The following is a 15887-nucleotide window of genomic DNA, read 5'->3' as shown; positions in this document are numbered from 1 at the left end:
AATATCAGTTTTTTAATGCCTGGTACAATTATCGTAACAAATATAATATTATGAACTGACTATAATGTCGAATTGTCATTTTGATTAAAAGATATTCGTGTGAAATTAAATCTTATTGTGCTCATTTATCATGACTTCTGAATTTTAGTTGACTTCTCAACTGGGTATGAACAGCTATGATAAATTAGATGTCTGCATGCAATCCAATGGCCATGCCATCCATCCTCTTTGTGTGTAAATTACAAAACCAGGATTTCTAACAGTTCATGTCATGTCCAAGAAGCTAGATAACGCAACTGGGGAAAAAATCTGATCTATTTCAAACTATATTTTTCTCTGTATGTATTCATCTAGATTTCATGAGTAGGCCTATCTAGTTTTCTTGTTAAAATTTTGCCAAAATCAAGAAAATGTATTTAATCATTGGGGAATTCAAGTGTAGGAAGATTGTTTGTTTGAAATGCAAACGCTATGCAACATGTGAACCTCCTTTGTTCATTATCACAATGCTTGATTAGAGAAAATAACTTAGCTCTCGAAATTTCAAAGACGAAATATTCCCATTAAATACTTATAGAAGGAAATTCTTAGCCTGTTAAACATCTTCATATACATTATCAATATTTCAATAAAGAAAAATGAGGTCTACAAAAAAGTGACACACTGAGTCACTGCATCTTCATAACAGCAAAGGTTTCACTGAAATAATGCAAGATGATAAAATGATATAAGTCATTACATCAATCCCTGGGTTGAGTATCAATTAAGATAAAAACTAAAATGAAAGCATCATCCCAATCACCTGACCAGACAAAATGTGGGGAACAAACACTGCTGAGACTTATTTCTATTACTATTCCATCTCACTTCCTTCTAAAACAATACACCCACTCAAATGCCCTTTATATGTAATGACATAAATCATGCAGATAACAAAGAAAATAGAACAATAAAAGATGGTCTCCATATTTCCTGATTCTTTTCCAGTTACAGGCATGACTCTTGGTAATAGAGTAGGAGTCTAAGGAATAAAAGAAAGGAACTCTCTATTGAATAACTAGAAACCAGGTTCATGACCTCTGAATGCCGACATGATGCTGAAATCTCAAGAGCTGGAGTCCACCTGCCGCTTGAAGTTTTCCAGACAAGCGCAGTGTCACAACCTGGTATCAACCCACCAACAGAGGGGGCCATTCTCACTTTGGCATTGAGTTCCTTCGTGGAACATCTAAGTCCACATTATACAGATTCTGGCTTGCACACAATGCATACCCTTTATCCAATCCAACAGTTTTAAGATTAAAATCAGAAAAGGGGTTTCACATTCCTCACCAATTAGGTTTATATAAAATCCAAAGGAATAATCATCAGACCTAATGCTTACACAATTGCCTGTGGTTGTTATAAATTGATCTATATTGGACAATTCTTTTCTTTTTTAGGGGGGGGGGGACCATGGATAGATGTGGTCTCTGATACATTTATTCACAATTCATTCATCTACATGTATAGGGCATCCCCAAGGTGGAAAGCCATCCACAGGATATGTGGAGGTTTCAGGGTATCCTGCAGTTACCCTACGTTCTCCTCAACCTCTATGCATATCAACCGGTACTACTCTTACCAGTCTTTGCTCATCTAATGCCATCAAACTAAAACAACCCAGAACAAAGAGGACATGGGGATGACAGATCATTCTTTGCTACTGCACCCCCTCTCTGGAACTTACTTCCCCACACAGTTCAGATCTCATCTTCTCTTTATTCATTCTAACAAACTTGAAAACCTATCTTATGTCTCATAATGTGCATTAATACTTGTACCATAATAAACCCCCTCTCCTAATAAAATAGAGAGGTTTTTTTTTATTACTGTATGATTTAATATTTTTTTCTGATTTACTGTTTATCATATTGTATTTAAATTGAATTGTCAGGTGCCTTGAGCATTCCTTGGAGTGGATATGTGTGCATTAGAAATTTGGTTATTATAATAATTATTATAAAGAGATTATACAATATTGTGTGTGCAGAGGACGTATCAAGATCATGCAATGACTTTGTGATCTCTTGCAATATTTTACTCCATATGTCTACCCGAAATCATTCAATCAACGCATCATCAGCATAATCTCCCCACAGTGCATTTATAATGAACATACAAAGCAATTGAGGAATATCTATGTCTATGGTCCTGGTTCAGAATTAATTTCTCAATGGGGGCCACAAAAATTTGGAAATGGAATTTGTGGGCCAATTAGGTAAAAACATATAATATATATATATATTGTTCACAGTCCCAGATTTTGTTTACTTGGTCAGCAGTGTATTTATGAGCCAAAGTTGAGGGACAGAACATGGTGACATATGGGCAAAATCCCCAAAGTTGTGAGCGAGTGAGAGAACAAAATTTTGGCCTAATCAAAATGAAAATACAATTATCTGATAGATTTTGATATATCACATTTCATGATTTTCCTTTGTTTTACAAAAGGCTGTGATGTTGATAGGAAGTTTGTGATATCATAACATAACTGTACAGTCCTACTTTGCTTCCTTTTGGACATAACATCCTTGGAAATGTTACTGTAATATTAACATTCTATGCCATGAGCCCCAGCACTCTCACTATTCAATCATCAATTTACACTGTAGTAACTAACTTTAATTGCGACAAACCTCAACAAATTGATGAGAATATCTCATATACATGTATATCTATAACGAGGAGCACCTGGGGAAGGACAAGAACTCCCATGTCTGGAGACACTTGCAATTGTCACCCCAATGCTTGTCAGAATGCAATACCCACTGTTTCAAAATTCTCGATACTGCTCAAACAGATTTTCAACTAAAAATAAAAGAAGGGCTTTCCATCAAATGGAAACAACCTCAACTAAACCAACAGGTGTACAATTACCAAATAATGTTATCCATTTAATTTAACCCACCACTATCCGATGAACCCATAGAATGTATTTTTTTTTACTTCATTCCATTTAACATTGAATTCACACCTTGTAATCCTGTTCTTGAAATTTTTACTTGACATCCTAACTGTATAAATACCAATGACTCTGTTAATAATTTTCAGGCAGAGGAATGAGGTGCGACACCTTGAAACATGTTCCGTTTATTTAAATGTTATGTTCTATTCTTTATTTTTGTCTTCAATTTAGTATCGTGTCATTCTTTTGGAAGTATAAAGGTTTCCCCTAAATCAAACACACACGAACGCCCACACAGACACACACACACTTAATATCTCAAAAGAAGTTCCAAAATTATAATCTAAACCTTCTTTACTACTTCATAACCAAATTGACCATGGTATTATTGTGAGCCTGTTAACTTTTCTCTAAAGGAGAAGTTCACCTTGATGACAAGAAAAATTAGAGAAAGGTATTGGTCAAGGTTCTGTAAAAATCCATTGAAAAATAATAAAGGCTGTAATTTATGATGTGAGCAGCTTAAAATCCATAAATTCTTTTTTTAAGGAAAAAAGTGAATAAAAAGATTTTCTTATAAAGACAAGGTGAAATGATGTGTCTGATGATAAATATCAATCCCAACTATAGAACTTTTATTTAAAAAAAATTGTAGTTTATATCACATGAAAAAATAGAGGAGCTGCCAATCTGTGACATCAGAAAATCAAAAGTTTAAAATTCATAATCCTGTTATTCTTTGACTCATTTTTATTAATCAAATCTTCACCAATATTTTTGTTTTTTTAAAGCATTTTCTTTATCAGTGGGAACTTCCCCTTTAAATGATGTCCTCAAATTTTCCATATTCAACCATAATTCAAATTCCATGATTTATAGTCAAATAGTGGCATCATAATTAAAAGAATACAGGCAGCAAACTCAAAACTAAAATCTTGAAGGATTTTTCTTTCCAAGCCCAGTAAAGTGAAACAGAAGCTGCAAAATGTATGATGACAGTAGGGATTACCCTATTCACTTGCAAAATTATCTGAAATGTTTTGTGTTTTTTTATTTTTTTAACTGAAGTTGTTGTAATGTGCATAATGCATGGAAATGTCCATACTTTGAAAATAACAAGTTTGCAGTGATGACTAAATGAAATGCTACAATATAGCAATGAGAAACAAACAGAAGCCAAAGTGTGAATTGCAGTTTTAAGTTTTTTTTACATGAATGCTTTGTCACTTTCCAAACTTACAATTCAAAGAAAAAAAATAATAATTAGAAACTTACACATCTACAAAGAGCACTGATTCTCCCCAGTAACGTTCCTTGCATAGATCTTGCAGGTACTGGAAAAAAATATACAAAATAAATACAAGACTATGAAAATACACACATTAAATGAAAAAGATTTATAAAAAAAATAGATATAAAGGAAAAATCACAATGTGGGTTTTCATTCAATCTTAGCAAGATTTTAGGCAAAAAAGAAGAGCCATTTCAATCATCATGTTTAAAACAGGTGGAACACTTCTTACAGTCTTGCATGCATTACAATATTCAATATAGCAACTGAATAGCAGATGAATAATCATTCATAAAAACACCATGTATACATTAATAAAATACTAAGTACATTAACCCTAAATGACCTTTGACCTTAATCATGTGACCACAAACTTATGCAAGACAATCAGTGATACTTGATTACCCTTATGCCCACCAAGTTTCACGGGCCAGGTCCATAAAGTTTCAAAGTTATGATGACATTTCAAAACCTTAACCATAGAATATTTCTATGTTGATAACCAAAGCATGGTCAAAGTTCTTTGACCCTAAATAACCTTTGAACTGAGTCATGTGACCTGAAACTTATGCTGGATGATCAATAATGTTTCAATTTTATAACCAAGGTCCATATAATTTCTTTAGCTATTATCACATTTCAAAAACTTCAACTTAGTTAAGATTTCAATGTTGATGATGCCGCTGTCAAAAAAGCAGCACCTATAGTCTTGATCTGCTTTGCAGACAAGACCCCCCAAAAAAATCTTTTAAACACAGAGGCCCATATTCTGAATTCAGGATTAATTCAGTCTCTGATCTATAGCTGTGGTTCAACTATGGATAGTCATTTGTGACACAAATCTCTAACATTACAGGTTCAATCTATCAATTCATTTGACATTTGAATCATTCATCTTGGAATAATGACTTGAGCATAAGGAACCAAATGGTAAACATAATATAAAGTGTAAACAAAATGTTGATATTTTAAGCTTGCCATAATTTAAGCACAGATGATTTATCGTAAATTGGGCTTAAGAATACAAGCCATAGTATAACATGCCTTTCATGTCATGTATGAAATCGCAATTTTCATACTAATTTCAAATCAATTTCAACAGATTTTCATGTCTAGTACTATCAAGGGTCCATATGATATAGGTTTTCAGATCAAATATTTCACCATCATATGAATGAAATTGATGATATTAATCATATTATATTGCACATGTATATAAGTATGAATTGAGCTTCAGATTGTTGTAACCACATGTTTTCTAAAATTGATTTGTCGACTAAATAACATTCACACAATACCATTCATCAACCCTTATAACCCATAAACTGAACTTAAATCTTGATTGGATTAGATGCTCATTCAGAGGTGTAAACAAGCTAAGGAAAAACCACAGCAACAAGAAAATGGATTATAAACGGTCACAGACCCAAACCAGAGCTATAAGTGAAATTGACAAGTGGAAACTCTATATCATGCTACAAAACACAACAATGGAAATTTCACAAATATTAATCACTTGCCAGCTGAGTAATTTGCATAAGACTCCTATTATTGGGTTTCATAAATATGATTTATGGAGCTCTTAAGGGGCTGAATTACTTGCAATTGACATTTTACTGTGTTAGAAGTTATGTGATTACGTAGGTTTAAAAGATCTTTTTTTTCAGGTTTTGAATATATTTTTAACAAATTTGTAGAGGGATCGATAGAGGCCTGAAGCTCTTGACTATGATTTGTGATTTCTATCTTTGGCTCTTATTTGGCCTTAATTGCTTTGTCATGAAAAACTGTTACACATAATCTGAATGAAGATAGAGATGGTAATTTGTGCCAAATAAGCAGGAAATAAAACATGGCAAAAACTAAATCAATATCTGTAGATTTTAAATAAAGCATGCAGGAAAAGCTAGCAGCAAGCAAGAGGCCTCATCTGGCGCAGTTGAGAACACCAACAGTTGATGCAATTTAATGTATCCAATTCTATACTTTTTTGTTACTTAAGATTTATATTTATATTTTATTTCTGACAATGTAAGCAATGTGATACTTTTTGTGTATAGCGCATATAAAAAAAACGTTATTATTATCATATTAATGATATCCTGATAAAGTGAAGAATATCAATTGTGTAATAAAGAAACAATCATCCATTCCTTTCTGTGTGCAAACCTATAGATAAAATCATGTTTCTGACACAGAAAGACATCATGGATTTGAGGCCGGTGGAAAGCACAAATAAGCCTATTTGCAAAACCCAATAATGGAGCTTATCTCTAACAAAATACTCAGCTGATAATGGTGACAATACATAAAACTTGCATTGCTGTTTGTAGTTAATAAGCTTCTTAATGGTATATCATTAATCAATTACACTTTTGGGTCTGGTTGGGGTCTCCAAAAATGATTTTTGCTATGCTTTGTTGCTTAATTCTTACCCCAGGATCAGCTGATGGGATGTCAAGTGAGTTTACTATATGAAGATCGTCTTGGGTCAATTTGACAGTGAGCGCAACCCTCAGACCATGAGCTCTTATTTCATTAGGTAATACATACCAGTAACTTCTAGGACCTCTTGGCCCCAATGCTTTACCACCTGTAAATCATATGAATTAGAGAGAAAAAGATATGTTGTATAATACTAGGAAAACTGAGAAAGATGCTCTTAAAATCACAAGAAATAACATTACATACAACAATTAAAGCTTTCATCATACTAAACTCTGAAGACAACGCCATCCTAACAGCAATGTTACTTCTACTACTGCTACTACTACTACTACATGTACTACTACTACTACTACTACTACTACTACTACTACTACTACTACTACTATACTACTACTACTACTACTACTGCTAATAATAATAATAACTCTGCTGCTACTACTACTGATAATAATAATCACAATAATGATGATTATGACTGACCTCCAACCCAGATAGGTGATCTTCTGCTACCATGTCTAGCTCGACCAGTACCCTTCTGTCGCCACGGTTTCCTTCCACCTCCTCTTACCTCTGCCCTGGTTTTAGCATTGGCTAAACTCTGCACCAATCAAACAAAATGTGCAATAATAGGATAATGGCTTTACAATTTTGTCATTTAACATAAATATTTTCAATTTTGTCAGTTTTAACACCATTTTGACAGCATTGGCTGATTGGCAGAGTATTAAAAACAAGTAGCATGCCCAAGGTACTGTAGTAGACTTCCCTAGAAATATAGAACAATTCCCAGACAAAGCATTATTCCTCAGTTGAAATGTTAAGACATGGCAATGAAAATCCCGACAAGGAAATTATTATTCTACAAATTCAAATTTCTGCTTTTTAACAAAATCTGAATTGTTATTTAATGCAAATTGATGCTTATATTTGGACCCACCCCACCCATAGAGAACCCACTACTTCTAGTTGCCTGCCCATGTGACAAACAAAAAAGGTTTATACATGGCTCACCTTTTATGAATTGGTGGGTACATTAAAGTTAAATTAAATATGATAGAAATGAATCCTTCTTATTCCTTGCTCATTTGTTAAAGAATGAGATGTTATATAATACACATAATGATTTCAATTTACAAAACTGAATATATTTTCAATTTCTCCTCAATATCAAATCTCGAATGCTTTATTGTGCAGGTCCAAATTCACATATTATTGTGTAATATCAGACAATAAACAGGAAAAATATATATAATTGACATTTATAATTATGGCTCGGTTAGGCTCAGTATTTCTTAAAATTAATTGTTTATGGGACAACCTGTATGAAATGTACCATTGAATATCAAAATAAAAATCTGAATGGATTATATAGACTATATAGTAATAACTAATACAGTTTTTATGTATAGCACAAATTATAATTAATTCTCTTAGCAATCGGAAATGGTAAAATGAGAAAAAAAAGGAAGGAAAAAAAGAACATTTTGCAATCGATCTTCATACAGATTTGAGAATGGGAAATAACTACAATGCATCATCATTCTCGAAAAAATGTTGATTTATCTTTGAAAGGTAAAAACATAGCCTTAAATTGATTAAAAAGTTCATTCTCTGATATTATCAGGAAGTTTGTTTCAATGCTGAGGGACTGTATACTGAAATGCTCTATGTCCTTCTATATGATATTTATATAGATACATACTATTCTCTTGTAATTCCTCTGCCATAGAACATTCCTATGTAAGATATCTATCCTGTGAATGAAAGCAAAAAGACAAGAGAATGGGGATAAAATAATATAAGAAAGGAAAGAAGATTTGTAGGAAGGAGATGAATTCGTCTAGTTTGTATCCAGTAATGATTTAATTATTCTGAAGGCAAGACTGGATTTCAACCTTTTGAGAACAGTTTCATTACATAATAATGAGATACAAAGAGATCTTTGTGGTGGATTCACAAAGCACAATACCAAAATCTGACATGTGTGTTAAATGCTGGTCCATCCTAATATCAAGTTCATTTGAATGATCTCCAAGAAAAAATGACACATATTTACCAATGAAATTTCATACAAAATCACACAAGAATGTTTTGTGTTGTCATTTCTGTTTAATTAGCAGAGGTAACATATTCATCAATAATACTATTCTATGGCATGAGTTTATTGGATGTAACCTCATTGTGCAAATGTCCACCTTTTTTGGAGAACAGTATCCCATTAATAAAATTTACCTCATAGTGATACTAGTTTGCTGTGCAACACCTTTCATTTAAAAACAAAGTGATCACTAGTTGCAGTCTCAGGGTCCTTACAGGGAATTATGTATTGAAGCCTTTCAACTGAATCAACAACTCTAAATCCACTTTTGATTAACGGTTATAATGAAGGTCTGTGTCTGTAGACTAGGATGGTACCTACCTAGGAAATGTAGCAAAGACATGTGGATGAAGATCTATGAGACCAAGTTTGTTGTCTTCAAGTGAATTCATTGTTTCTAGCCATGCTTGAACAGGTTCTAATGTTGGATCAGAGTGAAGTAGTTCTCTGCTTGTAACCAGAGGTAATGATTCATCACTGGAGTAATCTATAGTGAAAAAAATGCATAATTAATTACTTTAAGGTCAAGTCCACCCTAGAAAATTGTTGATTGATTCGACAGAGAAAAAGCATTATGCTGAAAATTCTAAGTGACAATTCTAGGTTTCGCTTATTCTTCACAAAGCAGTTATGTGCACATTTCAGTGATATGCAAATGAGAGTCGATGATGTCCCTCACTCACGATTTCTCTTGTATCTTATTGTTTGAATGACTGGTATACAATATTTAATTTTTTACAGTTGACAAGGACCAACTTGACTTAATCATAATCTGATAAAATAATGGGTTACAATTATAATTTTTCATATATGAAATTCATATAATAAAATACAAAAGAAATAGTGAGTGGGGTGATGTCGTAAGTCTGCTCATTTTCATACCGAAATAACTATTTTGCAAAATTAAGCAAAATTTTAAAAAGTCATACTATATTTTACATTCCTTTTTGATGAAATTTTCAGTATGTTTGTTCGATATTTCTCCTTTTATTGAAATCAACTTTTTATTGGAGTGGACTTGTCTTTAAACAAAAGAAAGAAATCTGATAATGGTTTGACTTGGTTATAAGTGTGACCTAAGTAAAAAAATTTAAATGTCGTACATGTTAGTTCCAGTTATTAGTGAATTAAAATAATAGAAAATTAACCTTTCATAGTCTTAAAGCTAACTGGAGTCTACTTTCAATTATATGTCATAATTAAGGCTATTTAAAGAGTGAAAGTCAAGTGTTCAAATAGCAAAAACAAAATTGTCAAAGAATGTAATCTATATTTTATGTAATGTGCTAAAGTTAATAAGATACTTACATCTTTCTGTATTGCTATTCTTTTGATTGAACTTAATAAGCCATGAATCGTTCAGAGACCAGGAGGACCAGCATGATGATAAGGCTCCACTTTTACAACTTGATTTTACAAAAGTCTGGAAAACAGGAATTAAAACTTAAGTCAATTTGATCAATTTGGGTTGATAAGTATGCTTTGGAGTGTGCAAGAAGTACAGTTAGGTAGCATCCAGTGCAGGTAGAGAGGGCAAGAGAGTTGTTTAGTTTCAGGACAAGGATAATGACCTTTTGTTTAATGACATCCCAAGAACTGCTTCATGCTTTAGGCACAGCATCCAAAACTTGCTTCATAAAATGTATGTGACCACATGGTTTGTTTTGGTTTTGAAAGTTCATCTACCTTTACTGGAACTATCTTCAGGAACTAATGAATAACTAGGTCTAGGTCTAAGTAAAAGTTCAACAAGAATAACTGTCATTCTGGGGATTTATTTAACAATTTCTGACATTTGACTATAATTAGTAGTTGTACACTAATTATTTCTTATCACATATTAAATTTTAGTATTTGTGAAATAATAATATTTCTCTATCAATTGTTTCAAAACGGCATCGCTAATCGGATGTACGTCATATCGAAGCTGTTCAAGGGTCAGGCTGTATTGTATTGACAAACAGATTGAGGGATCTACAGGAGATCAGTCTGGTAAGAAAAGTCTCATTTTTACCATTTATAGTGAAATAATTTTCATCCCTTTATACACATTAAGGTTCATAGATAAATAAAATTCGACCCTACAAACCGATTTCACCCTCTAACAATGAATTTCCAAGGGAAATCCATCTTTGTTTACATGTGTCTCTACATATATGGCCGGCGGTTCAAGACTCCATGATTAGCCAGGAGGCTTCTAGAGAGTTGCCGCCGTCTTGTTTTCTATTGTACTTCACCCACGATAGCATCCGTATCGTGGGTGAAGAACAATAGAAAACAAGATGGCGGCTTAAACATCGGGCAAGTCTCTTCCGTCTTTTCATGATTCTCATTTTTTTGATGAATTCTTGTTTAAAAATAACATCCATACTTTAGTGTAGAAATGTCGGAAATGAAGTTGTATCCCATGTACATGATTTAGGGCTAGATCTTTTAGAAAGAAAGTAGAAATCTCGGGGGCAAAAGTTTCAGGTTTTTTGGTGGTACACACAAATGAATAGAAAGACCAGGGCTCCGTAACACAAAGATTAGCAATCAATTGCTAAGTGAACTGACCAATCAATATCAATGTTACACGCGCATTTGGTTTAAAATGCTGACCAGGGACCAATCAGTGCGCTTCTTTCATAATTGCAATTCATTGCAAACCCTTGTTACGGAGCCCTGGCTTCGTTGAGAGTAATTTTACATTAGTAAATGATTTTTACTCTCTAGAAGCCTCTGGCTCCCCATGATGAAGATGTCAAAATATTTTTAAAAAAACATGTAGGTAAATTTCTGGATTTTCTTCCATTTTGTGATCGAAGTATTCTTCAAACTAAGTTCAAACTTCGGAAAGACTTCCATATGTCCCCTCCAATAATTTAAAAAAACTTCCCCAAAACCCCCTTTTTTTTCTCCTTACTTCCGGTGGGAACTTGGATTTGAACCTCTCGCTGCAGAACGAAGCATCTCCAGTCTGTCGCCTTACTCACTGAGCTAGCAGGAATTGTTGAAAGCTATGGGTTTCATAACAATTATCAACCGATATTACGACTAGTCTACTCTCCAAGAGTATTGGGTATTTATTTTTCTGACTAAATAAACAGATGCCATTGGGAATTACACACACTCGAATTTTTGACGGAATAAAGCCATATTTTGGTATGTATCCGACTTTTCCTTCTTAAATCTCTTAGATATATGTTAGATAATTCTTGATAAACCTTCTCCATATTTTTTTTTCAATTTTAGTGGAGGTGACATATGGAAGTCTTGCCCAAACTTCAATGACAGTGTCAGCGTGGAGACTATCGCAACACACAAACTGGGCGTTGTGGCGTGCGCCTGTAATCCAAGCTGTGGGGAAGTTACAAATTGATGCAGAGGTTCAAGCCCCGGGTTCGAGCCCTGGTCACGTCTTTCGGATGGTGACGTTAAAGGTCGGTCCCAGACGTAAATAATCATATCTGATTGATACACGTCTGACAAAACTCAAACACACACACACACGCATGCAAGAGATCTTGATATGTGGGAGAGTCGATCATGTCTCTCGTACACATATACACCATGTACACTTCATCAAAAAAAAAATTTTTGCGGTTGTTATTTCCGTGCTCGAAACATTCATTCAGAGAACTCGGCAATCCTGTATTTTAGGGGTCTAAATTATTTTAGGTTGCTAACTTCAGTTAGTATAGAATAACGGTATACCTAAAGCCGTCGGGGTGTCACGTGACCCGGGACTAGTCATGGCCGGGCCGGGAGGGGGGGGTATGCAATGAAGATATATAATAATGCCATGCAGCACACCTTGGTTTTAGGGTGTTTTATCATTTGGGGCATAATAGGGGGTATATCTGAGCACTTATGGGTGAAGGATGATGTGTATAATGGTATATCAAACCAACGGTAATCAGCGTTACTTGTCATGGCGGGTGGGCACTCATGGTTTCAAATCGTCTGGTGTGTGAAGGATTGATATGCACCTGGTGCACGCGAATCTTTCACACCATTTTCACTAAAATAACTATGACTTTACATCATAGCTATGACTTATAATTTTTCTATAACACTTACCGAACCATATGGATCGTTTGTTGAATTCTTTTTGTTGTTTGTTTTAATAAAATAAGAGCATTTTTCGTGATCTTCACGTAGATGCCTCTTGATCAGCGTTGATATCAACTTTTGCCTAAAGAGGGCGCGCGATATTATTCACCAAGCCGGTAGGCACTTAAGAACCAATTTTGAAAGGATACTCGTAAAATTATGTCACTCTCACCGATGAATATTCATTAGATCGTGGTCGTGCGTGTTCAATACACACCGAGTGCATGCATGCAGAGAGTTTGTATTGAACACGCACGACCAGGATCTAATGAATATTCATCGCGAGAGTGACATAATTTTACGAGTGTCCTTTCAAACTTGGTTCTTAAGTGCCTACCGTACCTTTGTTTACGGTGTTGCAAGCTAGCTGCATTCTAGGTGATCAGCATTATTTTCTTGCTCGTTCAATCCACTTTCATCATCATCTTGTCAAAAGATGGCGTACTTTACCAATAAGTATATACATGAGATGCAACCTGTTGATTTTTGGTACAATTTCCTATTACGCGCTGACGACTTGAATTGAGAATGTTCGATACGAAAAATTGCTTTTCGATTGTTATTTGCGTACTTTCCACCGCAGTATTAAGGACGGATCGAACGGAGTATCCTGGTTGAGACTTGGAGGTAAGCGATAAAAACAGTTTTATAAATAATTTCCAATTTATTATTTTTTTTTAAACTAAAACTATTAAAAAGAAATCATTAGTGGAGAAATACTGAAACGTTTGGCGTTTTTTATTCCCTCACATTCGTGTGATGAATGAAAACGTCAAAGTTTACTATGAAACCACATGCGTTGTGCGAGGTTAGTATTACTAACCTCGCATGTTGTGTGAGTGGGCGGGGGGGGGGTTATAGAATGAAGAAATAATAAACGGCCTGCCATACCTGGCACGTACGTACGCACTACTGAAGTACCGTTAACAGCGGTCGTGGAGCTGTTGCCTGAACTGAAGTTAGCAACCTAAAATAATTTAGACCCCTAAAATACAGGATTGCCGAGAACTCTAGATTAAGAAAGTCTAAAAAAATTACTGTACAGTAGATCCTGAGTTTTAAAATTAAATTCAACGATCAACTTTCATCTGTCTTCATTGATAAATGAAGCACACCACCATGTTCTTATTTTCTTCTTTAATTTGATACATAATTCTCATTTTTCTTATAGATCGACAATATATTTCTAGGGGCCTACTTTTCGTGGACAAATTTCGGAGCCTCTGGAGTCATGGCTAATGATCAGCGGAGCTGAGCTCGCGCGTATCTGCCCTGCCGCCAGTCCAGGCGTCCAGGTCGTGCTCCATGCCGTTGTGTGACTGAGTCACTAAATTAAACAGCAGCGACGCAGAGGATGCTATTGAAAGTTCCCAAATCCGTCGACTTACGTTGTCTTTATACTCACTTTATTTCCATAGGTGGTCAAGCAAGAAAAAGCTCTAGTAGATAAGCTTGTGATTCGGGGGAGAACAGTAAACATTTTTAAACAAATTGATTCTTCGGCTTCGACCTTCGTCCGTATAAATTCGGTCTGAAGCAGCGGTGCCTCATGATACGGTGTTGATAAAATGAAAGAAGGAAATAAAAAAAAATCAGGGTAGCAGTATGAAATGGTGAAATGCCGATTCGCCTATTGCCATTCTGTCCATTAATATTTCGTCTAACAACCGTTTGGTCCAATAATCACTTCGTCTAGTGCACCAATTAGCGGGCCAGTTCCATTAGTCTATGACCATTTCCTTCTAAGTAGGTCTGATACCCATTTCCTTTTCATTCATTTCGCCCAATTCACACTTATCAAGAACAAATGGTTTATGGAATAAAATGGCTATAAGACTAACTGGTTATAAGACAAAATGGTTAGTGGAAGAAATGGCAATTTGACCATGTGGATGATAGACCAAATAATAGGCAGATAGTTGGTATAGATGAATTTGCATGCATGATATAGACCAATTGGAAAACATATCCTATGAATGCTTCCCAGCTAAATCAGCCTTTTTGCCTTGTCAGACAAAAATGTTAATGAAACGCACCCCCCATCATGCACTTTGTTTGTGCGCTGGCTTAACACTCAGGACCCTGGTTAAAATCTGTGATAATCAAAACAATTTTATATATACTCGCTTCTATAGAATTTGAATAATAATAAATCAACCATCCATCAAAAAAAAATTGCAAGTGAAAATAAAAGGTTATTCTGAATATCTTCAGCAAATCAATGAAGATAACGGAATGGAGGGTATAGGGGAGATAACGGTCACGGGGTGACGTCACATTTGTTTCTCAATTCAATACTTTGTATCATGAAGTTACACATCCGGTCAGACTTATTTATTTACCCTTTTTATGTTATTCATTCCTTTTTCCTTTCTCTCACACTTTCCTCCTTTTTTCTTCAATGTTAAAATGCCCCCCCCCCCCTGCTGTGTTGCCACCCCTGGCAATTTTAAAGTACTCTTTCCCAGGCATTTGGAGGGGAATCCAACAAATCATGGATATCATCAGGGAAAACTAGCAAATGAAGTGGAAGGTGGGGGAGGGGTAACTCAAAGGTCACGAGGTGACGTCATTTTTGTTTCTCAATTAAAGTATATATACTTTGTATCATGAAGTTACACATCCGGTCAGACCTCTTCTTTTAATACTTTTTATGTTATTTTTCCTTTTCCCTTTCTCTCCCACTTTCCTCCTTTTTTGTTCAATGTCAAAATCCCCCCCCCCCCCCGAAAACTAGCAAAACTTTATCTCCAAAAGATTAGATTGTCTAGAGATTTCTAACTATCTCTCAATAAAAACTAATTCTTGAAAATAAAATATGGTAAAACTCTAATTCAGCCTCTAAATTATGCTCTTTCCTTGCCAGCATGTGATAGAGAGGACCACCTCGGGGTGCATGGATATGAGCTATAGATCTGAACCATCATCAGCACTGGCGGATCCAGGCGGGGCACAGCCGGCCCTTCCCCCCCCTTTTGAGAAGCAAAATTAAAATTTGTAAAAATGCT

The 15887-nt window shown here is 34.9% G+C and overlaps 1 protein-coding gene across 1 annotated transcript in view; it reads right to left on the bottom strand.

Annotated features, from left to right (window-relative positions):
• LOC121419432 (39S ribosomal protein L4, mitochondrial-like) overlaps positions 1-14411 on the bottom strand; it is a 35470-nt gene extending 21059 nt beyond the window's left edge. Inside the window, exons 1-7 of the mRNA XM_041613903.1 lie at positions 14285-14411; positions 10093-10207; positions 9106-9271; positions 8389-8440; positions 7167-7284; positions 6674-6831; positions 4223-4281 (exon numbers count right to left, since the gene is read on the bottom strand). Coding sequence (XP_041469837.1) covers positions 4223-4281; positions 6674-6831; positions 7167-7284; positions 8389-8440; positions 9106-9271; positions 10093-10207; positions 14285-14359 — 743 coding nt within the window. The 5' untranslated portion in view covers positions 14360-14411. The remainder of the gene's footprint in view (positions 1-4222; positions 4282-6673; positions 6832-7166; positions 7285-8388; positions 8441-9105; positions 9272-10092; positions 10208-14284) is intronic.
• Positions 14412-15887: the final 1476 nt, after the last annotated feature.

This window comes from Lytechinus variegatus, chromosome 7 (genome assembly GCF_018143015.1).
Source record: "Lytechinus variegatus isolate NC3 chromosome 7, Lvar_3.0, whole genome shotgun sequence".
Classification (NCBI taxonomy): domain Eukaryota; kingdom Metazoa; phylum Echinodermata; class Echinoidea; order Temnopleuroida; family Toxopneustidae; genus Lytechinus; species Lytechinus variegatus.
Note: the sequence above shows the minus strand (reverse complement) of the source record. Positions and strands in the feature narration are given on the sequence as shown.